Source organism: Balaenoptera physalus (assembly GCF_965194825.1).
Source record: "Balaenoptera physalus genome assembly, chromosome: 16".
NCBI lineage: Eukaryota > Metazoa > Chordata > Mammalia > Artiodactyla > Balaenopteridae > Balaenoptera > Balaenoptera physalus.
In genome coordinates this window covers 24608618-24633570 of record NC_138898.1, presented here as the reverse complement: position 1 = coordinate 24633570, position 24953 = coordinate 24608618, and the positions used below count along the sequence as shown (strand labels likewise).

The window sequence follows — 24953 nt, the reverse complement described above, 5'->3', positions numbered from 1 at the left end:
GCTTCCCTGGTGGTGCAGTGGTTAAGAATCCACCTGCCAATGCAGGGGTCATGGGTTCGACCCCGGGTCCGGGAAGATCCCACATGCCACGGAGCAACTAAGCCCGTGTGCCACAACTACTGAGCCTGCGCTCTACAGCCTGTGAGCCGCAATTACTGAGACCGCATGCTTTAACTACTGAAGCCCGTGCACCCTAGAGCCCATGCTCCGCAACAAGAGAAGCCACCGCAGTGAGAAGCCTGCGCACCTCAACGAAGAGTAGCCCCCTCTCGCTGCAACCAGAGAAAAGCCCACGTGCAGCAATGAAGACCCAACGAAGCCAAAAGTAAAATAAATAAATTTATTTTAAAAAAGACTCTAAAATTAAAAATACATACATATTGATTTTATGTGGAAGGTTACTTACCATAAATACCAATTCAGCATAGTCAATCAGGAAATGAAAGAGGTATATTATTAATGGAGTCTGCAGGAGAAAAACAAATACATTAAGTTAAATGTTAATGTTATCAGCTTCCAGAGTAGGGGGTGGGGAGGAGGCTATTCTGTCAACAAAAATCTCTTTCTTTCCTAGAATACTGTTCTATGTTAGTTTGCCAGCGTACATATGAGGGAGAATTATTTAGCATAACTTGAATCATTTTGTGCCACTGGGACTATCTGCTGAATTGAATAAAGAGAATAAACAAAATCTAATATATGTTAAATACCTGGTGAAGAGCTGTTTACACAGTAAAGGTATGAGGTGAATTTTAGTTTTAAGACGTATGTAATACGCACGGGAAACTCCATAATGGACCAGGATTGCTGAACTCATAAAATAAAATGCAAAATGTTTTCCCGTCTTCTGTTCTCTGAGATGTTTTATATGATTAGTGTTACTTCCTCCTCAAACAGTTGGGAAAATTAACTCACCATGAAGCCATCTCAACCTGGGTTTTCTTTCTTTTTTTTTTTTTTTGGTGAAAAATAACTATATATATATATTTTTTCTTAGATTCCATATATATGTGCTAGCATACGGTATTTCTTTTTCTCTTTCTGACTTACTTCACTCTGTATGACAGACTCTAGGTCCATCCACCTAACTACAAATAACTCAATTTCGTTTCTTTTTATGGCTGAGTAATATTCCATTGCGTATATGTGCCACATCTTCTTTATCCATTCATCTGTTGATGGACACTTAGGTTGCTTCCATGTCCTGGCTATTGTAAATAGAGCTGCAATGAACATTTTGATACATGACTCTTTTTGAATTCTGTCAACGTGGGTTTTCTTTGAGAGAAGATTTTAAATTACTGATTCAATTTCTTTCACAGATAAAACATTATCCAGATTTGCTATTTTTTTCTTAGCCAGTTTAGGTAACTTGTGGTTTTCCAGGAATTTGTTCATTTCACAAAAATTTATAATTTTTTTGGCATAAAATTGTTCATAATATTTTATTTGTTAGTGTCTACAGGAACTATAGTGATGTTCCCTTTTTCATTCCCAATATTGGTAATGTGCATCTTCTTTTTTTTAATCTTGACAAATTTTGCCAGAGATTTCTAAATTTTATTAGTCTTTCAAAGTACCAACTTTGGGCTTTAATGATTATTATACTTCTTTAATTTCTAAACTTTACAATACACAATTCTTCAAACTCTTCTGGGGATAATTGCTTTATCTTTTTCTGATGATACCTAGATCACTGATTTTTAGACTTCTTTTTTTTATTTCTTTGTTTATTTATTTATTTTGGCTGTGTTGGGTCTTCGTTGCTGCACTCAGGCTTTCTCCAATTGTGGCGAGCAGGGGCTACTCTTCATTGAGGTGCGCGGGCTTCTCAGTGCGGTGGCTTCTCTTGTTACAGAGCATGGGCTCTAGGGTGTGCGGGCTTCAGTAGTTGCAGCACGCGGGCTCAGTAATTGCGGCTTGCGGGCTCTAGAGCACAGGCTCAGTAGTTGTGGTGCACGGGCTTAGTTGCTCTGCGGCATGTTGGATCTTCCCAGGCCAGGGATCGAACCCATGTCCCCTGCATTGGCAGGTGGATTCTTAACCACTGCACCATCAGGGAAGTCCTAGTCTTCTTTCCTAAAACAGCTGACCCTCGAACAACGTGAGAGTGCTAACCCTCATGCAGTAAAAAATCTGAGTATAACTTTACAGTTGGTCCTCCATATCCATGGTTCTGCATCCTCAAATTCAACCAACCTCAGACTGTACAGTACTGCAGTATGTACTTACTGGAAAAAATCTGCATATAAGTGGACCTACCTGTGCAGTTCAAACCTGTGCTGTTCAAGGGTCAACTGTATATTCATTCAAAGCAATAAATTTTCCTCTGAGTATGGCTTTAGCTGCATCATACAAATTTTGATATGTTGTTTTATCAACATCATTCAGTTCAAAATACTCTAATTTCCCCTGAGATTTCTTCTTTAATTGAGACTATAGTGTAATTTCAAATTATTTTTGTTTTCTTTTTATATTTTTGTAATGTATTTATTATTGTGGTCACAGAAAATACTCTGTATTATTTCAATCATTTAAAATGTGTTGTGGGGACTTCCCTGGCAGTCCAGTGGTTAAGACTCTGAGCTTCCACTGCAAGGGGCATGGGTTCAATCCCTGGTTGGGGAACTAAGATCCCACATGTCGTGCGGCACCGCCAAAAAAAAAATGTGTTGTGACTTGCTTTGTGGTCCATAATATGGTCAATTTTGATAAGTGCTCCACGAACACTTGAAAAGAATGTGCATACTAACATTTAAGGGTGTAATATTCTATGTATGATATCTAGGTTGTTTGTTAAGGATTTATTCAACTCTGCTATGTCCTTATTGATTTTTTGGTCTGTTTGCTATATCAGTGACTGAGATAGATAGTTAAAAATCTCCCTCTTTGACTGTGGATTTGTCTATTTCTCCTTTTAGTCATGTCACTTTTGCTTTATATATTTTGAAGCTATGTAGTAAGATTAATTTATGTGTAGAATTACTGTATCTTCTGGGTGTTGATCTTTTTATCATTATAAAATAATCCTCTTTACCTCTAGCAATGTTTCTTGCCTTTAAGTGTTCTTTATCTAATATTAGTATAGCTACATCAGCTTTTTTGGGAAAATGTTTACATGATATGTCTTCTCCTGTATTTTTACTTTCTACTTTTTTGTGTGTCCTAATATATTTAAAATGTGTTTCTTAAAAGCAACATATAATTATTTTTTTAACCCAATCTGATAATCATTATCTTTTAGCTGGATTTTAGTCTATTTACATGTAATGTAATTACTGATATATGTGTGTTTAAGTTTACTGTCTTACTATTTCATTTTCCATCTGTCCCATTTTCTCTATGCTGTTTTCTCTCCTTTCTTACTTGCTTCACTATTTTTTATTATTCCATTTTCCCCTCTATTAGCTTGTTGGTTATACATTTAGCTAGTATTCTTTGAGTGGTTAACTTATAGATTATGACATATGTCTTTGAGTTTAATTAAAGTATAATATAAATGATTACTTTTACCACTTCCTAAACAATAAAGGGACCTCTGAATACTTTAAATTCCATATAGCTACTCTCAGCCTTTCCTGTTATTGTTGTTATAGCTTTAATTCTACATATATTTTAAACCCAAAATACATTATTATTATTGTTTTATCAGTCAATACTTATTTAGATTTACCCATATATTTACCTTTTTCATTGTTATTTATTCCTTCCTATATTCCATGAGACTGTCAAGGATCATAATCCTTCTGCCTTTTTATATTTTTTCAAATGTGAGTCTGCTGGCAATGAATGCTATCAATTTTTATCTGCTTGGAAACCTCTTTATTTTGCCTTTATTTCTAGAGATATTTTACTTTTAGTATAGAATTCTATGTCAGTAGATATTTTCTTTCAGCACTGTAAAGATACCTTTTTATTGTCTTCTGGATTCCTTCATTTTTGTTGAAAAGTTAGTCTCCATCTTGTTTCTCTTTAAAGATAATTGTCCCTCTTTGGCTGCTTTTAACCTATTTTGGTTTTGAGCAGTTTTATCATGATGTGTGTTTTCTTTGAATTTACCCTGCTTGGGTTTACAGAGTTTCATTTTTTTTTTTTATTAATTAATTAATTTATTTATTTTTGGCTGTGTTGGGTCTTTGTTTCTGTGCAAGGGCTTTCTCTAGTTGTGGCAAGCGGGGGCCACTCTTCATCGCGGTGCACGGGCCTCTCACTATCGCGGCCTCTCTTGTTGTGGAGCACAGGCTCCAGACACGCAGGCTCAGTAGTTGTGGCTCACGGGCCTAGTTGCTCTGCGGCATGTGGGATCTTCCCAGACCAGGGCTCGAACCCGTGTGCCCTGCATTAGCAGGCAGATTCTCAACCACTGCGCCACCAGGAAAGCCCCCAGAATTTCTTGAATTGAAATATTTCATAAGTTTAAAAAAATTTCAGCCACTAATCTCTTCAAATATTGTTTCTTCCTCATTCTGTCCCTTCTCCCATTCTGAAACTCTATTTGTATGTATGTTAAACCTTTTTACTGTATCTCATAGATCGCTTTTTTTTTCTCTGTTTTCTATCCTTTTCTCTCCAAGCTTCAGTATGGTTATTTTCTATCTTCCAGATCACTAATCCTCTCTTCAGCTTTGTGTAATCTGCTGTTAACCTTGCCTTTTGCATTCTTAATTTGTTATTATGTTTTCTAGTTCTAGAATTTCCCTTTGATCACTTTTACATATTCCAGTTCCCTGGTGTAATTCACTATCTTGTCACTTATTTTTTTAACGTACCAATCACTGGTCACAGTCATTTTAAAGTCCAAGTTTGGTAACTCCAATATCTGGATCACCTGTGAGACTGTTTTTAGTGCATATTTTTTTCTATCTTTTATTATGCTTGGTAACTTTTAATTGAATGACAGACACTATGCAAAAGAAATTGTAGAGGTTCTGGATTTTCTTCCAGTAAGGGTTTCTTTAAGCTTCTGGCAAGTATTGATAATTAGAATTGTATCACCTTAATCTAATTAGGGGTTAAGCTGATTAGAAGCTGGCTTCAGTCTTTGTAAGACTAGTCTATACATGGTCTACCCTCATTCTCTGAGTGTAGTCCTTTAGAGGACCTAACTAGAAGCCAAGTCCTTTGCCAGAGCCCTACCACCTTGGTTGGAAGTGCACTTGAATTTGTATTTCCCCAGCACCATTAGACTGCCAAGAGCTCTGCTTAGATCTGTAGCCTCTTACCATCCAATTTCTGTTCTCTTTCTCTGCCCCCTCAGCCTGTGCCACTTACAAATTGGTAAATATATCAAGGAGAAAGCAGCTCAGACTGTCGATCTTACTTTTTGCAATTTCAACTCTGGGATCTCAGCCCCTCAAGTCCTGGTTATCTTGCTACTTTCCAATGCCATCAAACAGATGCTTTTTGTATTCCTCCTGCTTTTCTAGTTGTTCTAGGCAGGATAGTTGGTCTGCTATTACAAGCCAGTTCACCAATCCACCACACCAGAAGGAAAGTACATGACTTGTTTTAGTGAGCCCATGCTGGTGACTCAGAAGCACCTCTTCCCAGCTCCCAACCACTTGTAAAAATGTGTCTTATGATACTGTAAAGGTTATTGACAGGTTTTTTCATGACATCATGCTAGTGTGGTAGAAAGAACAAGGCTTTGGGGTCAGACTCAGGTTTAAAACCAGGTTCCACCTATGTACCTCTGGGTAAGTTGTCTTCCCCTCTGAGCCTTAGTTTCCTCAGCTATAAAATAAGTATAGTGACCTATTTCACAGGGTTCTTGGGAGAATTAAGTGGTAATATTCACAAAGTACTTAGCATAGTGCCTAGCATACAGTAAAACTCAATATGTTAGCTAATTGAGATCAACTTTTTACCTCGTTTTGAAAATAGGGAAATCAGCTTTGACTTTCAAAGTTCTAAAAGAATTAAACTTTTACAACTATCTACTAATGGATTCTTTTTTGCATTTATCTTTGTTTGTAAGAGGTAGCAACTTGATATTTATATTACCAATAGCCTGCTTTCAAAGTGTCTTGATGCTTCAGATAGTTTAGAATGGCACTAAATAGGTCTCAGAAATAAGAGAACAAACTGTTCTCAAAAAGTCTATCAGCAATTGGGCTCATTTCCGTAATGAACTAACATGTACACAGTAGTTAGTTTAACTGCATATCATACTATTATAGAGAAGCATGCACTGAATATAATTTGTCTTTATGCTACATCTCCATTTAGGTGACTACTCCCAGTCAGGGTAGGGTATATATGGATAAACTCACAATTTTACTATCAGTACTTGACTAAACACAGAAAACAGAAACGTCTGTTGAAGGCAGTCATAAAATCTAACCTGTGGTTGCTAAACTACTTTTTTCTCTCCTGTGCAGATTTTTCTTCTCCACTTTCACATATTCTTACCTTTCCTTAAGAAATAGATAATAAAATCTGCTAAAGATTAAGAAAGAAACAATACAAAGCAGCGATTAACTTTCTCTCCAAAAGTATGCTTTTCATTTGGCTTGATATAATTTTATTTCTTTATAGTGTTTTATTACTTAGAGAAACTATATTAAAATACAGGTAGCTCTTGATTTATGAATGCCCAGCTTACAAGCAAATTAACCCGTATTCAGGAATGAGGAGCAAGGGACTCTGAGTTTGAAGTCATACTCACTACGCTCAGGGGAAGCAACTGTTCTTGCCCCTTAATTCAGAATTTTACAGGTTAACAGTCCTAACGGGGTTATCTTAGACAGGTATAGAGAGTTAACATGCTTCTAGTAGCTAGAAATTTCTACCTCCGGCCTTTATCCCCCTTCACACATGCATGCACGCACGCACGCACATGATGAGGCATAAGAATGTATTCTAGGCTCCCTCACTGTATCCAAGAAAACATTTTCCCAGAGAAAAAACATTTTAAATGATGGTTAACTGGCTAGATATAGCTCTTCCATTTATTCATTTGACATATTCTTTCTGAAAGGATTATTTCACATTTTCCCCTCTCCTCAACCTCCAACTTCCCTCTCCAGTTCTCACTTGTAGCCGACAATCTCATTTCTTATGTCACTGAGAAAAGAGAAGCAATTAAATGAGAACCATCTTATTTTCCCACTACCCAGTTGACCAACTTCCTCTATCTATATCTATATTCTCTACTTTTCTCTTATTAACAATGGATGAACTTCCTTTCTTCCTATCTAAAACCAAACCCTCCTTGGGCTTCCCTGTGGCGCAGTGGTTAAGAATCTATCTGCCAATGCGGGAACACAGGTTCGAGCCCTGGTCCAGGAAGATTCCACATGCCACGAGCAACTAAGCCCGTGTGCCACAACTACTGAGCCTGCGCTCTACAACCCGCAAGCCACAACTATTGAAGCCTGTGCACCTAGAGCCTGTGCTCCACAATGAAGAGTAGCCCCCACTCGCCACAACTATAGAAAGCCCACACGCAGCAACGAAGACCCAACGCAGCCAAAAATAAAATAAATAAATTTATAATAAATAAGTAAATAAATAAAACCAAATCCTCCACCTGTGAACTGGTGATCCTATTCCTTCTGGCCTCCTCAAAGACATTGCTCATTCAATCCTCTTTCTTACATCATCAACTTGTTTATCCATAGACTTATTCCCATAAGCATTCAAATATGCAGATCCTCATATTTTAAAAATCTTCACTAGACATCTCCGTCCAGCTACCATACCATTTCTCTGCCCTCCTTTAGAGTAAAACTCCTCAAAAAGGTTGTCTATACTCTGTCTTTCCACATCTTTCCCTCAATGTACTTCGATCAGTCTCTTGTCCCTATACGCCACTGAAATTACTGTTGCCAAAGTCTCCAAAGTCTCAATTTTGGTAAATTAATCATCAATCTTCAATCTAAATTTTCTCAACCTTGAAATAGCATTTGACATAGTTTTTACTACCTCCTTAAGCAATTACATGGTCATCTAGCGTCCCTGAACATTCCCTTGATTTTCCTCCTTTTCAGCTATATTTGCTAGTTCCTCTTCCCCATCCCAACCTTGATGTATTAGAGTGCTCTAGGTCCTGGTATTCTTTATGTTAATTCCCTCCCTAGGTATCTTAGTTATCTATTTCTGTGTAACAAACTGTCCAAAAACTGAATAGCTTAAAACAACACACATTTATTATCTCACATAGTGCCTGAGAGTCAGGAATCCAGGAGTGGCTTAACTGGATAGTTCTGGCACAGAGTCTCTCATGAGATTGCAGCCAAGCTGTCGACTGAGGTTGCAATATCTAAAAGAGCTTAAATATCTGCTTCCAAGCTTACTCATTTGACTGTTGGCAGCAATATTCAGTTCATCACAAAGGCTTCCTTAAGGTTGGTCATGACATGGCTTACCCCAGAGCAAGTGATCCAAGAGGGAGAAAGTCTACAATGGAAGCTGCTAACTGGGTAGCTTTTGGGGAGATCATACCCCAAGACCAAAGGCCACTGCTAATTCCCTGAAATCTTGGAATGAGACCCTCATCTCCAGGTTGGCTACTCTACCTGAGAATCTACCTGCTATGACTAGGCTTACTACAAGGCCAATGTGGTGAAAGCTGGCTTGGCAGATGACTTTGAAAAGAAGTTTAATGCCCTGAAGATTCTCATGCCAGAGCATAAATATACTGTCCAGGTGGATGCTGAAGAAAAAGACGCAAATGCTGTGCTGAGTTTTTGTCTCTCTCAAAGGCCAGGATTAAGGAATATGAGAAAGCTGGTGACATACACAATTCCATTTGATCAGTAACCATTAAGGCCTTGAATGAAGTCTTCCTAGAAACCAAATTAGACAAGAAGTATCCCAACTGGCCTCACCAGCCAACTGAGAATTTATCAATTTAAGTATGGGAGAAAGCGGTGGCCCTCATATTACAAACTCTGGACATTAAAAACAGTTATATTAAAAGATAGAAAAAGGGGAGGGGTGAAGGAGGAGAAAAATAGGTGAGGGAGATTAAGAGGCACAAACTTTCAGTTGAAAATTAAAATGAAGGAATTCCCTGGTGGTGCAGTGGTTAAGAATCCGCCTGCCAATGCAGGGGACACGGATTCGATCCCTGGTCCAGGAAGATACCACATACCGCAGAGCAACTAAGCCCGAGTGCCACAACTACTAAGCCTGCACTCTAGAGCCCGTGAGCCACAACTACTGAGCCTACGTGCCACAACTACTGAAGCCTGTGCTCCGCAACAAGAGAAGCCACCACAATGAGAAGCCCACACACCACAACGAAGAGTAGCCCCCACTCGATGCAACTAGAGAAAGCCCATGTGCAGCAACGAAGACCCAACGCAACCAAAAAAATTAATAAATTTGAAAAAAAAATCCATGATTCTATTAAAAAAAAAAGGAAATTAAATGAGTCACAGGTATGAAATGTACAGCATGGGGAATATAATCAGTAATTACATAATATCTTTGTATGGTGACAAATGACAACTAAACTCATCATGGTGATCATTTAAAAATGTATAGGGACTTGCCTGGTGGTTCAGTGGTAAAGAATCCGCCTTCCATCCACTAAGATCAGGAACAAAACAAGGTTGCCCACTCTCACCACTATTATTCAACATTGTTTTGGAAGTTTTAGCCACAGCAATCAGAGAAGAAAAAGAAATAAAAGGAATCCAAATTGGAGGAGAAGAAGTAAAGCTGTCACTGTTTGCAGATGACATGATACTATACATAGACAATCCTAAAGATGCTACCAGAAAACTACTAGAGCTAATCAATGAATTTGGTAAAGTAGCAGAACACAAAATTAACACACAGAAATCTCTTGCATTCCTATACACTAATGATGAAAAATCTGAAAGTGAAATTAAGGAAACACTCTCATTTACCATTGCAACAAAAAGAATAAAATACCTAGAAATAAACCTACCTAAGGAGACAAAAGACCTGTATGCAGAAAACTATAAGACACTGATGAAAGAAATTAAAGATGATACAAATAGATGGAGAGATATACCATGTTCTTGGATTGGAAGAATCAACATTGTGAAAATGACTATACTACCCAAAGCAATCTACAGATTCAATGCAATCCCTATCAAACTACCAATGGCATTTTTCACAGAACTAGAACAAAACATTTCACAATTTGTATGGAAACACAAGAGACCCCGAAAAGGCAAAGCAATCTTGAGAAAGAAAAACGGAGCTGGAGGAATCAGGCTCCCTGACTTCAGACTATGCTACAAAGCTACAGTAATCAAGACAGTATGGTACTGGCACAAAAACAGAAATATAGATCAATGGAACAGGATAGAAAGCCCAGAGATAAACCCATGCACCTATGGTAAACTAATCTATTACAAAGGAGGCAAGGATATACAATGGAGAAAAGACAGTCTCTTCAATAAGTGCTGCTGGGAAAACTGGACAGTTACATGTAAAAGAATGAAATTAGAACACTCCCTAACACCATACACAAAAATAAACTCAAAATGGATTAAAGACCTAAATGTAAGGCCAGACACTATCAAACTCTCAGAGGAAAACATAGGCAGAACACTCTATGACATATACCACAGCAAGATCCTTTTTGACCCACCTCCTAGAGAAATGGAAATAAAAACAAAAATAAACAAATGGGACCTAATGAAAATTAAAAGCTTTTGCACAGCAAAGGAAACCATAAACAAGACGAAAAGACAATCCTCAGAATGGGAGAAAATATTTGCAAATGAAGCAACTAACAAAGGATTAATCTCCAAAATATACAAGCAGCTCATGCAGCTCAATATCAAAAAAACAAACAACCCAATCCAAAATTGGGCAGAAGACCTAAACAGACATTTCTCCAAAGAAGATATACAGATTGCCAACAAACACATGAAAGAATGCTCAACATCATTAATCATTAGAGAAATGCAAATCAAAACTACAATGAGATATCATCTCACACCGGTCAGAGTGGCCATCATCAAAAAAATCTACAAACAAAAAATGCTGGAGAGGGTGTGGAGAAAAGGGAACCCTCTTGCACTGTTGGTGGGAATGTAAGTTGATACAGCCACTATGAAGAACAGTATGGAGGTTCCTTAAAAAACTAAAAATAGAACTACCATACGACCCAGCAATCCCACTACTGGGCATATACCCTGAGAAAACCATAATTCAAAAAGAGTCATGTACCACAATGTTCATTGCAGCTCTATTTACGATAGCCAGGACATGGAAGCAATCGAAGTATCCATCAACAGATGAATGGATAAAGAAGATGTGGCACATATATACAATGGAATATTACTCAGCCATAAAAAGAAACGAAATTGAGTTATTTGTAGTGAGGTGGATGGACCTAGAGTCTGTCATACAGAGTGAAATAAGTCAGAAAGAGAAAAACAAATACTGTATGCTAACACATATATATGGAATCTAAACAAACAAACAAAAAAAGGTAATAAAGAACCTAGGGGCAGGACGGGAATAAAGACACAGAGCTACTAGAGAATGGACTTGAGGACATGGGGAGGGGGAAGGGTAAGCTGGGACAAAGTGAGAGAGTGGCATGGACATATATACACTACCAAACGTAAAACAGATAGCTAGTTAGAAGCAGCCGCATAGCACAGGGAGATCAGCTTGGTGCTTTGTGACCACCTAGAGGGTTGGGATAGCGAGGGTGAGAGAAAAGGAGACGCAAGAGAGAAGAGATATGGGGATATATGTATATGTATAGCTGATTCACTTTGTTATAAAGCAGAAACTAACACACCATTGTAAAGCAATTATACTCCAATAAAGATGTTAAAAAAAAAAAAAAAAGAAAGAATCCGCCTTCCAATGCAGGGGACGCGGGTTCCATCCCTGGTCAGAGAACTAAGATCCCACATGCCGCAGGGCAACTAAGCCCTTACACCACAACTATTGAGCTCACACACCTCAACAAGAGAGCCCACGTGCAGCAAACTACAGAGCCCATACGCCCTGGAGCCCATGTACCACAACTAGATAGAGAAAACCTGCACGCCACAACTAGAGAGAAGCCCTCATGCCACAACGAAGAGCCTGTGCCACAACAAAAGATCTCACACGCCTCAACGAAGACCCCATGTGCTGCAACTAAGACCCGATGCAGCCAAAAAAATAAATAAATAATAAAATAAATAAATATTTTTAAAAATAAAATAAAAATGTATAGAAATATCGAGCCACTGTGTTATGTATCAGGAACTAACACAGTGTTGTAGGGCAATTATACTTCAAAAACAAAGAAACAAACTTATAGAAAAAGAGATCAGATTTGTGGTTACCAGAGGGGGAGGGGAAACTGGATGAAGATGGTCAAAAGGTACAAATTTCCAGTTATAAGATAAATAAGTACTAAGGATGTAATGTACAACAAATGATAAATATAATTAACACTGCTGTACGTTATATATGAAAGTTGTTAAGAGAGTAACTCCTAAGAGTTTGCATCACAAGGAAAAAAAATTTTTTTCTATTTCGTTTATGTTGTATCTCTATGAGATAATGGATGTTCACTAAACTTACTGTGGTCGTCATTTCATGATGTATAAAAGTCAAATCATTCTGCTGTACACCTTAAACTTACACAGCGCTGTATATCAATTATATCTCAATAAAAGTGGGGGGCTTCCCTGGTGGCGCAGTGGTTGAGAATCTGCCTGCCAATGCAGGGGACACGGGTTCGAGCCCTGGTCTGGGAAGATCCCACATGCCGCGGAGCAACTGGGCCCGTGAGCCACAACTACTGAGCCTGCGCGTCTGGAGCCTGTGCTCCACAACAAGAGAGGCCACGGGAGTGAGAGGCCCACGCACCGCGATGAAGAGTGGCCCCTGCTTGCCACAACTAGAGAAAGCCCTCGCACAGAAACGAAGACCCAACACAGCCATAAATAAATAAATAAATAAATAAATAAATAAATAAATAAATAAATAAAAGTGGGGAAAAAAGATAGATAGAAAATCCAAACTCCTAACCATTTCTATAAAAAGTCCTACATAATCAGACCCCTAATTTCTTACAGCTTATCTCTATTACTCTCCTCTTTGCTCATTCTGCTTTAGCAACACCGGCCATCTTTCTGCAACTCACAAATGCCAAGCTCATTTCCAAATTAGGGTTATCATACGGCTTGCTTGATTCATTTAGATCTCTTATTCAAATTTCACTTCCTCAGAGTGCCTTCCCTACACACACTATCTAAAATAGCCATACACATGACCATCACTCTTTATCCTTTTACTCAGCTTTATTTTTCTACATACACTTACCATTTAAGTGAAATCATATTTTTCAAAATTTAGCTTTATGGAGGTATAGTTGGTATAAAATAAACTGCACATTTTCAAAGTATACAACTTGATATGTTCTGACCTATGAATACACCCATGAAATCATCACCACAATCAAGATAGTGAACATATCCACCATTCCCAAATGTTTACCAATTTTACTATTCATCCCAAAGAACCAACTTTGTTTCCGTGACTTTCAATATTTTCTGCTTTCTGTTTCATTTGTTTCCTCTCAGATCTTTATTATTCCTTTTATTCTGCTTACTTTGAGTTTATCTTCTTTTTCTAGCTTCTTAAGGTAGAAACTGAGGTCAGTGATTTGAGACCTTTCTTCTTTTTCAATACAGGCATTTAACACCATAAATTTCCCCCAAGTACTGCTTTAGCAACATCCCACATATTTTGATAGGTTGTGTTTTCGTTTCATTCAGTTCAAAATACTTTCTAATTTCCCTTCTGATTTCTTCTTTGATCATGAGTTATTGAGGAATATGTTACTTAGTTTCCAAATATTTGGGGATTTTCCAGGTATCTTTCTGGTATTAATTTTTCATCTAAGTCCACTGAGGTTAGAGAATATACTGTGTATGACATCAATCCTTTTAAATTTATTGAGCCTTGCTTTATGGCTCAGAATATGGTTTATCTTGCAAATGTATACTTGAAAAGATTATGTGTTTTGCTGTTATTGGATGCAATGTTCTGTAAATGTAAATGAGGTCAAGTTGGTTGGTGTGTTGTTCAAGTCTTCTATATCTTTGTTGACTTTCTGTCTGCTTGTTCTATCAGTCATTGACAGAGGGATACTGAAATCTCAGACTATTTGGGGATTTGTCTATTTCTCCTTGCAGTTCTATCAGTCTTCATGTATTCTGAAACTCTGTAATTAGGTGCATAAACATTAGGATTGTTATGTCTTCTTGACGAATTGACCCCTTAATCGTGATAAAGTGAACTTCTTTATCCCTGGCAACATTCTTTGCTCTAAATCTGTTTCTTTTTTACTAACTTATTGTCTGTTTCTCTTAGAAATACAAGTATAATAACACCAAGGACTGTGTCTTGTTTTATATCCCTAGCACCTAGCAGAGTAGCTGGCATTTGGTGTGTACTTAACAAATCTTTGTTAAAGGAAATAGAGAAGGGAAGGAGGGGTTGGAATACATATGCAGATACAGACCTAAGCACTAGGAATAAGTGATGAAAGGGTGCCAGAACACGTTCTGAGGAGCATACATCACAGTGGGTAAAACAAGTACAGAGGCAATTTCAAGAGTATGATATGACATGAAAAGGATAAGCACAAGAGGCTTTGGAAGATATAGGAGAAACACCTAACTTAGTCTAAGGTGATGAGGGATGGCTTTCTGGGGGAGGCAAAACCAAAGCTAATTCTGAATAGTAGAGTCAACCACAAAAAGAAGGAAGAATGGCCCTCCATAAGAAGATAACAACATGAGCAAAGATATAGGTAAGGGAATATGGTGCTGGAGCATAATAAAAGCATGCCAGAGCTCTCTCAGAGGGTTCCTAGTCTGTCTAGAAAACATACTGGCCAAGGCCCACAGCACATACCACTGGCTAGTGGGCTATGCTTGCATATGCCCACACACATCCATTCCCAATAATTGAATTGTGTGCTCATTAAGAGTCTCTTAAATTGTTCCTAACCTGTTTCTGCTAGTAGTTCTTGTTATTATGGTTCAATTAGATAGTAATACAAAGATAATGAAATATGAATGCAAAAGAGTTGTTATCTCCATGAGAATCAAGTTGAACGTTTTAAAAAGACTAGATAGAAGAACCAAAAAAAATTGTTCTCAAAGTAGGTATGAGGGAGACAATTGTAAAAATTAGGGGTAAAAATGCCAAATTAGAAGACTTCTATTCTAAATGATAAAGCCAATAAAAGTGGGGAGGGGGAAGTGGAAAGACATGTGGTTGAGGTGATGAGCGGGGCCCACAGGGCTTTGTATGCATCCTAAGGTGTTTGGATTTTATCCTGAGATCAGTGTTGAGCAGGACAGTGACAAAATCAGATTCACATTTCAGAAAGATGGCTCTGACTGCAGAATAAGAAGTAAAGGAGCAAGACTGAATGCAGAAAGACTTGTCAGGAAGCTGTTGAGAGATGATGGTGACCTAAGAGTGATTTTACTATTCTTAAGAACTAATTTTATGGGTTAAATGGCTTTTGTGGGCTTTCTAAGAAACCAACATTGCTGGCTCAGTTTTCATGGGAAAGTATGTTCCAAAGAACCAATTACATGCCAATTAGCATATAACCTATTCATGAACTGGGAACTGTTTACAATTTATTTGCCAATAAAAATGATAACTTCTACAGAAGTCTCATCTGCTTCCTCAAATTACAATCTTAATCTGGATCATTTCCACTGCAATTGCGAAACCTCCTTCTTAAGCAGAGGGCATCTAAAAAAGGGCTGTTTCTAAATATGGTTTTCAAAAATAGATCTCTTTAAATGTTTGTACAAAACAGAGTTAGGCTTTGGCATTTGTGACTATAAACTACTCTTAGTACCCAAAAAAGAAAACAAGAACACTTACTTCATGAAATACTGCTCCAGAATACGGAGACACTCCCAAGTCCAACAGTGAGAGGCCTTCAACCACTGAAAAGTAAGACATCCAAGTTCACTCTTACTTTAGAGACATATGCAGATTGGCCATAAACCAAAGTGTTAGATACTCCCAGGAACAAGAAGGGCTTCACAGTTTGTCTAACCCCCTTTACCTCATTCCCAGCGAGTGAATTTAAGTCTTGATTTCAGATGATGGTCAACTTTTTTCTATACAGAGCATCTCTTTTCATTGTGGGGCAGCACTCATTATGAGAAAATTTTATATTAAACTATAAACTTCCTTCGATCTCCTTGTAACTTCCAGCCACTCTAAAAAGTGTTTTGTTTGGGAACTCCCTGGTGGTCCAATAGTTAGGACTTGGCGTTTTCATTGCCAGGGTCCCAGGTTCAATCCCTGGTCGGGGAACTAAGATCCTGGAAGCCGCATGGTGCAGCCAAAAAAATAAATTTTTTAAAAAGTGTCTCATTTATGTATATTCTGCCCCATTCCAAAAAACAATAAGATAACAGGACTTCCCTGGTGGCCAATGCAGGGGACGCGGGTTAGATCCCTGGTCCAGGAAGATCCCACATGACTCGGAGCAACTAAGCCCGTGCGCCACAACTACTGAAGCCTACACACTCTAGGGTCCATGTGCCACAACTACTGAGCCCGCATGCTGCAACTACTGAAGCCCGCGCGCCTAGAGCCCGTGCTCCGCAGCAAGAGAAGCCACCGCAATGAGAAGCCTGCACACCACACGAAGAGTAGTCCCTGCTCGCCTCAACTAGAGAAAGCCTGCACGCAGCAATGAAGACCCAATGCAGCCAAAAAATAAATAAATAAAAACAATAAGATAACAAATTAGAAGATGTGAGAAATGTCCACAGAGAAGGAAAATGGGCAGCCACTCTCATATGCTGATTATTTGAATGACATTTGTATTAATTTTTCTACAGGCAACAGGTACTTTTTTTTTCTTTTTATTATTTTTAGCTGCGTTGGGTCTTCATTGCTGCACGCGGGTTTTCTCTAGTTGCGGCAAGCGGGGTCTACTCTTTGTTGCGGTGTGCAGGCTTCTCAATGTGGTGGCTTCTCTTGTTGTGGAGCATGGGCTCTAGGTGCATGGGCTTCATTAGTTGTGTCATGCAGACTCAGTAGTTGTGGCTCACAGGCTCTAGAGCACAGGCTCAGTAGTTGTGGCTCACGGGTTTAGTTGCTCTGCAGCATGTGGGATCTTCCCGGACCAGGGCTCGAACCCGTGTCCCCTGCATTGGCAGGCAGATTCTTAACCACTGCGCCACCAGGGAAGCCCCAACAGGTACTTTTTTAATGTGTGCCTTTTGCCCCAGAAACGATTGCTCTTAGGGCAATTTATCCTATGGAAATAATTGGACAGGTGCCCAAAGAAATATGTTCACTATCATGCTCAGAGTACTAAAAAATTTAAAAAACCCCAACGTTCATTAATGGAGATTTATGTAAATGAATTGTGATGTATATACATATATGTATATGTGGATAGATATATAGATAGAGAGAAGCACTTTATAGTTAAAAATCATACTATGCTATAAATAATTGAATAAATAAACAAGTGAAAGAGAAAAGAAAACTCTTCCTTAAAGAGAACTATAAGTACCAAATGTAGAAGGAAAGATGGAAATAGATAATCACCATTTGGCAGACCCCACAGTAATAATCTTGAAAGGCAAGTATCAATAATGGATACTAAAATTAGTGGGTAAAAATGATTGGAAACAGTATTTGCAAGGGGAAAAATAATGATTTTATGTGGCTAAACCTGGCATTCACTATCTTACTCAAGTGACCTACATTAACATCACCAGTAATATGTTGACCAGTTAACATTATCAACATCAAGTACCTCCTGACATGATTCACCGAGATGGGGATAAAAAAAACCTCTGTGGTCCTTATGCCAAAAATGTGGTATCCTTCCCAAAAAAGCGTAACTTCAATCTCATCATGAGGAAACATCAAGCAAACCCAAACTGAAAGACAAAGTAACTGGCAAGTACTCTTTAAAAATGTTAAGTCTGAGGAAGCATCCCAGATGGGAAGAGACTAAGAATACATAACAATTAAATGCAATACGGGGTCATGATTGGATCCTGGACCAGAAAAAGGACATTAGTGGAACTGGTAAAAATCCTGTAGGTTTGTAGATTAGTTAGTAGTATTGTATCAGTGTTAATTTTCTGGTTTAGGTCATTGTACTATGGTTATGTAGGATATTAACAGTAAAAGAAGCTGGGTGAAGGGTAAACAAACTATGCACTATTTTTGCAACTTTTTTGAAAATCAAAAATTATTTTTAAATTAAGAGTTAAAATAAAGAAGTATATTACAGATATATTACAGCTGACCCTTAACACGGGTTTGAACTGCATGGGTCCAATTATACGCGGATTTTTTTCAATAATAAATACTACAGTACTACACAATTCGCAGTTGGTTGAATCTGTGGATGCGGAACCTCAGATATGGAGGAACCAAAGGTACGGAGGAATAGCGTATATAGAGGGCTGACAATAAATGATACTTGGATTTTCAACTGCACAGAAGGTCGGTCAGTGCCCCTAACTCCTGGATTGTTCAAGGGTCAACCTTATATTTACTGAAGGAAAGATGTCAATGAAATATTCTAAAATGAAAAACAGGTCATAACACAGCATGTAAAATATGATCAAATTTTATTTTAAATATTAATCAGCATTCCTTTAATTATTTGAGAGAGAATGAATATGTATTCAATGAGAAATGCCTCAAAATAAGCACAAAACATAAACATTAAATAAAACAAATAAAAATAAACAAACAAATAAAAAGTTCACAGTGACCATCTCTGAGTGATAAAATTATAGAAGATGTTTGGTTTCTTTTATCTTTTCTTCAGTTTCTGAGTCTTTAGCAATGAGCATGTATTACTTTATAATTATTAATAAGAAACAAGAAAAACTAATTTTAAAAGTGAAAAAGAATATGAAAAACATACAACAGAGCCACAAAAACCTATAAAGTGTAAGCTTATAAATGCATGAAGTATATGTGAGAAAACTGATATACATAAGAAACTGTTCCCTCCAGGAAACAGAAATGGGTGGTATAGGAAAATGGTTGAAAGATGCCTTTTAGTCATACAGACTTTTGCACCTTTGATTTTTGAACCATAAGACTGAATTACCTATTCAAAAATAAGTAAATAAAACAAAATCGAACTTACAAAGCCTGTTTTTAAAAAAACTACTTATTTGTAATGAGTGAGCCATAAGTATGGCTTTAAATTTTATAGACCCACCCTAAAAGGAAACCTATCATTTACATAATTCATGATGTCTATAAAATAAAACAAAGCCCGATGCTCAAGACAACTGTAACTGGTCCTTATCCTAGGACCAGAGAGAAACTTCCCTAATGGAGCCGCATAAGGAGGCTGCTGTGTAACACAACTATTAAACCCTTCACTAACAGCTTTACTGGAGACCCAAGGAGACGATATCTAACAACTAATGTTTTAGAATAGTTGACCATAAAAGCTAACTAATCATGGCCAATTATTCTAAAACATCAGTGTTGTTGCTTTTTTTTCATAAAGTCTCTCAACTCTTAACTCATAAATCAGATAAGCAAGAATTTCTTATTTAGTTACCTTGATGTACTTTTCCTATGGCTGATAATAAAAGCATAATGTAGTAGAAGACAAACATTGTCTTTGAGCTTCCCATACCAAGAAGGGTAAGCATTCAGCTTGTTCAAAACAAGTGGTATCCTTATATTTCTAGCCTAGAGGACCCAAGAAACAGTGTCATCCCAGCAGCAATAAACACACCTAGCATACAGATCTTGGTTTCTAAATGATATTATCCAATAAAAGGAACAAGGGTTCCTTGGAAAAGTGGTCAATTCTAGGGCTGGACCAAGAAAAATACAAGATACGCCTGAAGCATCTTGTGGTTACAGAAAGTAATACAGTGCTTTAAAAAAAAAAAGTAGGAGGGAGGTATGTCAAAAGGACAAAGGAGACAACCTGAAAGAGGTCCCAATGGCCAAAGTAGTATGGATTATAATCCAGAGAATAAAACAAATACCCATGAGTTCACACTGATATAAATATAATTGAATAAATAAATATGGGAATTCCCTGGCATTCCAGGGAATGAGTGGTTAGGACTCAGCGCTATCACTGCCGTGGCCCAGGTTCAATCCCTGCTTGGGAACTAAGATCCCACAAGCCGTGTGGCATGGCCAAAAAAAAAAAAAAAGGGCAGAAGAACTAAATAGACATTTTTCCAAAGAGGAAATGCAGATGGGCAACAAGCATTATGAAAAGATGCTCAACATGGCTAATCATCAGGGAAATGTAAATCAAAACCACAATGAGATATCACCTCACACCTATCAGAATGGCTATCATCAAAAAGAAAACAAAAAACAAATGTTGATGAGGATGTGGAGAAAAGGGAACCCTCCTACACTGTCGGTGGAAATATAAATTGGTGCAGCCACTTTGGAATACAATATGGAGGTTTCTCAAAAAACTAAAAACAGAACTACCATATGACCCAGCAATTCTACTCCTGGGTATATATTAAAAAAAAAAAAAAAAACTAATTGGAAAAGATACATGCACCCAATGTTCATAGCAGCATTATTTACAATTGCCAAGATATGGAAGCAACCTCAGTGTCCATCAACAGATGAATGGATAAAGAAGATGTGGCATATGTATATATACAATGGAATACTACTCAACCATAAAAAATAATGAAATTTTGCCATTTGCAGCAACATGGATGGACTTGGATGGCATTATGCTAAGTGAAATAAGTCAGAGAAAGACAAATATGATACCACTTATATGTGGAATCTAAAAAAATACAACAAACTAGTGAATATAACAAAAAAGAAGCAGACTCAGAGATACAGAGAACAAACTAGTGGTTATCAGTGGGGAGAGGGAAGGGGGGAGGGGCAATATAGGAGTAGGGCATTAAGAGGTATAAACTATTATGTATAAAATAAGCTACAACAATATATTCTACAACACAGGGAATATAGCCAATATTTTATAACAACTATAAATAAAGCATAACCTTTAAAAACTGTGAATCACTATATTATACACCTATAAATTACATAATATTATACATCAACTATGCTTCAATAAAGTAAATAAATAAAAATAAAACAAAAAAAGAAGGAATGAGGGAAATAGAAAAGTCGCCATTAGAACACCACAGTAATGATTACTGCAGGGAAGACCAAACTATAAATGCAAAAAGTAGTGGGCAAAAAGTTAAAGAGAAACAGGATGTTTACAGCGCCCCACAGTATATCCCCCAAATGTTTACTACTTAAAAAGGGAAAACAGGGACTTCCCTGGCCATCCAGTGGCTAGGACTTGGTGCTTTCACTGCCAGGGCCTGGGTTCAATCTCTGATCAGGGAACTAAGATCCCACAAGCTGTACAACATGGCCAAAAAATAAAAATAAAAAGGGAAAATAGTAATTTTGCAGTGGAGAAACCAGGCAGATATGTGTTATACTGTACCATGAATATACAATCAGGAAAATCCAAACTATGGGAAACTCTACAGGTCAAATGGTCTAGGTTCTTAAACAGATAAATACTAAAGAAAAGGATGAGATGGATGGGGAATTTTAAAATTAAGGGAGACTTAAAAGACATACATAAACTTTTTTTGAAGACCTTGACTAAGCTATAGTGTCTAGGGATGCTCATTTGGGTAATAAGACAAAAAGAAAGCAAAGATGTCATTATTATAAAAAACAGAATAATGGTTACTTATGAGGGGGATGACAGGCTGTGATTGAGATGGGGTATATGGAAAGGCTTCTAGGCAAAGTGGCAAAGTTCTGATTCTTGACTTGGATGATGGTTACAAAAGTGTTTGCCTTATAATGCACTGTGCAATACACTGCTGTGCGTAGTTTACTAATTCTGTATTTATTTAGCAATAAGTTGTTTTTTGTTGTTTTTTTTTTAAGTAGTGCTATCAGAAGTGTTCCTCCTGACCCTGACTCTCACAGCTGCATTGGAAATGGGTTTCTGAACAATCACTAACAGTTTGAGCTCTATCCTGACTCAAGAAGATAAGCCCATAATAATTCCCAATCTTTAGGTCAAAGGCTGAGGAAACACCAAAATATGACAGAAAGGTTCCAAAATTATTCTTTTTTTTTTTTTTAATTGTCAATTTTTGCTTATACTCTTTTTTTTTTTTAATTTATGGCTGTGTTGGGTCTTCATTTCTGTGCTAGGGCTTTCTCTAGTTGTGGCAAGTGGGGGCCACTCTTCATCGCGGTACACGGGCCTCTCACCATCGCGGCCTCTCTTGTTGCGGAGCACAGGCTCCAGACGCGCAGGCTCAGTAGTTGTGGCTCACGGGCCTAGGCGCTCCATGGCATGTGGGATCTTCCCAGACCAGGGCTCGAACCCGTGTCCCCTGCATTGGCAGGCAGACTCTCAACCACTGCGCCACCAGGGAAGCCCCCCAAAATTATTCTTGACAAGATAGTATATGGTGAACTCTGGTGGAACAGCCATGCCTAAAGATTGCTAGCTAGTCACATAATATTATTATCTATGTGACTTTCGGCAAGTAACAATCTCTCTGTACTTTAATTTTCTCATCTATAAAGTGGGGCTAACAATAGTATTTACATCATAAGCCATTGTAGAGGACTTCCCTGGTGGCACAGTGGTTAAGAATCCTCCTGCCAATGCAGGAGACACAGGTTTGAGCCCTGGTCCCAGAAGATCCCACATGCTGCGGAGCAACTAAGCCCGTGCGCCACAACTACTGAGCCTGTGCTCTAGAGCCCGCGAGCCACAATTACTGAGCCCGCGTGCTGCAACTACTGAAGTCTGCGCACCCTAGAGCCCATGCGCTGCAACAAAGAGTAGCCCCTGCTCACCGCATCTACAGAAAGCCCGTGCGCAGCAATGAAGACCCAATGCAGCCAAAACTAAAATAAATAAATAAATTTATTTTTTTAAAAAAAGCCATTGTAGAAATTAAATGTTTTTTAACATACCTAAACTGCTTAGAACAGTACCTGGCATGTGGAAAGCATTACATCAGTGTTAGTTATTATTATTTTTATTGGACTGAGAAGCACATTTTGTCAAGCATTTTATCAAGCAACAAATTTGTATAAATTTTAGTTGCACTATCAAATAAACGGATGGATCTTCTGGAATCCAGAAGAAAGCTGGAAACAAGTGGCTTCAACAAACAATTCAGTTTGTTCAACAAATAATTACATGAGAATATTATATGCAAAGATATCAAGTCTAAGCTCTTACCATCACACATATAAATTACAACTATCTTTATTACCATCTGTCAACTGGGAAACCTGGGAAAATTACTTAACTTCTCCAAACCTCAGTTTCTTCATCGGTAAAATGGGGAAAATAACACCATCTAGCACACAGAAAAACTGGAGGATAAAATGAGGCTTACCATAGTCTCTGATATATAGTAAGTATTTTTAGGAAACTTAGCTCTAATTATTCATAAAACATCCATTCATTACGCCATTCCAAAATATCTATGGGACAACATCAAAACTCTAGCATTTAAAGTTTGAGGACATGAGGGGGACTTCTGGGGTGCTGGTAATGTTCTGTTTCTTAATCTGGGTCCTGGCTATATGGGCATATACAGTTTGTAAAAATTCCTTGAGCTCTACACTTATTACATGTCCATACTTCAGGAAGAAAGTTTTCAAAATAAATCTTCAAACTCTGGCCCTAACCTAACCCCCATCCCATTACTCCCCTACTTCGGACATTTCACATCCTTCAACATTTCTTGGTCCTGTTTATCTTCTACCTGGAACTCCCCTTTTTCTAATCTCCCTTTCCAAACTCTGCATCCTTCAAGAGTTAGCTCGAATTCCACAGCTTTAAGAAGCTGGAAAAGGAGGGGACCCTTCTTCAGGGTCAGAACTCCAAAGGAGGAACTGGACGTACAAAGGAAGTACATTTTTCACAAATGATTATAATTATCTATCTCTCCCACTAGCCTGTGGATCCTTTGGCCCAAATTCTGTCTCTTTGTAGGCGCCAGCGTAAAACAGTGTTTGATGAAGAACTTCAAGAACTAAAAAGACACAGTAGGAAAAGATGCACTCCAAGTCCCAGTGAGAAGAAGCGTCTAAGCACGCTCACTCACACACTCTCCTCGCTTAGGCAGGACTGGTCCCCTCACTCGGGCCCCCGTCACACACCATCCCACACCCCAGAGAAGCATCACATTGCGATCTCGCGCCAAATCCCACTCCACCCAGCACGCCCTTTCCTCATCCCGACCCTTCCTCAGACCACGCTACTCAGCTCAGGACCCGAGTGGGACACACCCCCTCAGATCGCCACCCCGCAGGTGACCGGCCCCTAGTGCCCCAACCTCACCACACAGTCCCACGCCCACCCCCTCAGCAGCCAGCTCTCAGGCCCCGCCCTCCCGCCCTCTCTGAGGACGCGAGAGCGGGTCAGTTCCCCCAGAATCTTGAGCTTGCGGCCACTGCCCCCGCCTCCCATTCACAGAGGCCAGGAGCGCACAGGCGGGGCCTAGCCGCCTACTCGAGCCGGTGGCCTCACCTCTCTTCCAAGAGCTCAGTGGGGACACCACCTCCACCCGCTCCGAGATAAACTCGGCCAGACTGGAGCGGAACAAGGCCGCCCGCACGGTCACGGCCACCACCAGCACCAGGGCCAAGGGAGCCGCCATGATAGCTAGGGCGGGCGCGCAGGCGGGAAGGGAAAAGCGAGGTGGAAGAGCCTCTCGACCTGTGCACCGCCCCGTGTAGTTCCGTGTCCTGGCGCGCCTAGCTGCTGCCGCCGGAGCTGCGAGACTGGGGACTACCACTCCCAGGAGGCCTTGCGGCGAAATAGGGCGGGACGACGGGAAGCCGGGCGGCTCGAGCTCGTAGCAAAGTGCTGGGCGACGTCTCCTAAGGTAGCAGGTGAATTGCAAAAGCGCCCAGGAGTCGAAGTGCTGCTGAAAGTAGATAGGTGAAGGAAGTAATCG

The 24953-nt window shown here is 38.9% G+C and overlaps 1 protein-coding gene and 1 pseudogene across 7 annotated transcripts in view; one reads left to right on the top strand and one right to left on the bottom strand.

Annotated features, from left to right (window-relative positions):
* The window catches only part of PIGU (phosphatidylinositol glycan anchor biosynthesis class U), a 106382-nt gene extending 81633 nt beyond the window's left edge, over positions 1 to 24749 (bottom strand). Inside the window, exons 1-3 of one of the 6 annotated variants that reach the window (XM_082432207.1) lie at positions 24524 to 24749; positions 15856 to 15920; positions 407 to 466 (exon numbers count right to left, since the gene is read on the bottom strand). In XM_082432207.1, coding sequence (XP_082288333.1) covers positions 407 to 466; positions 15856 to 15920; positions 24524 to 24653 — 255 coding nt within the window. In that variant the 5' untranslated portion in view covers positions 24654 to 24749. The remainder of the gene's footprint in view (positions 1 to 406; positions 467 to 15855; positions 15921 to 24523) is intronic. The other 5 variants (XM_082432208.1, XM_082432205.1, XM_082432206.1 and 2 more) reach the window with 5 other exon arrangements.
* On the top strand, positions 474 to 15372 carry LOC309646189 (ATP synthase subunit d, mitochondrial pseudogene; annotated as a pseudogene). The gene has a single exon. The product of its transcript is annotated as an ATP synthase subunit d, mitochondrial pseudogene (transcript).
* Positions 24750 to 24953: the final 204 nt, after the last annotated feature.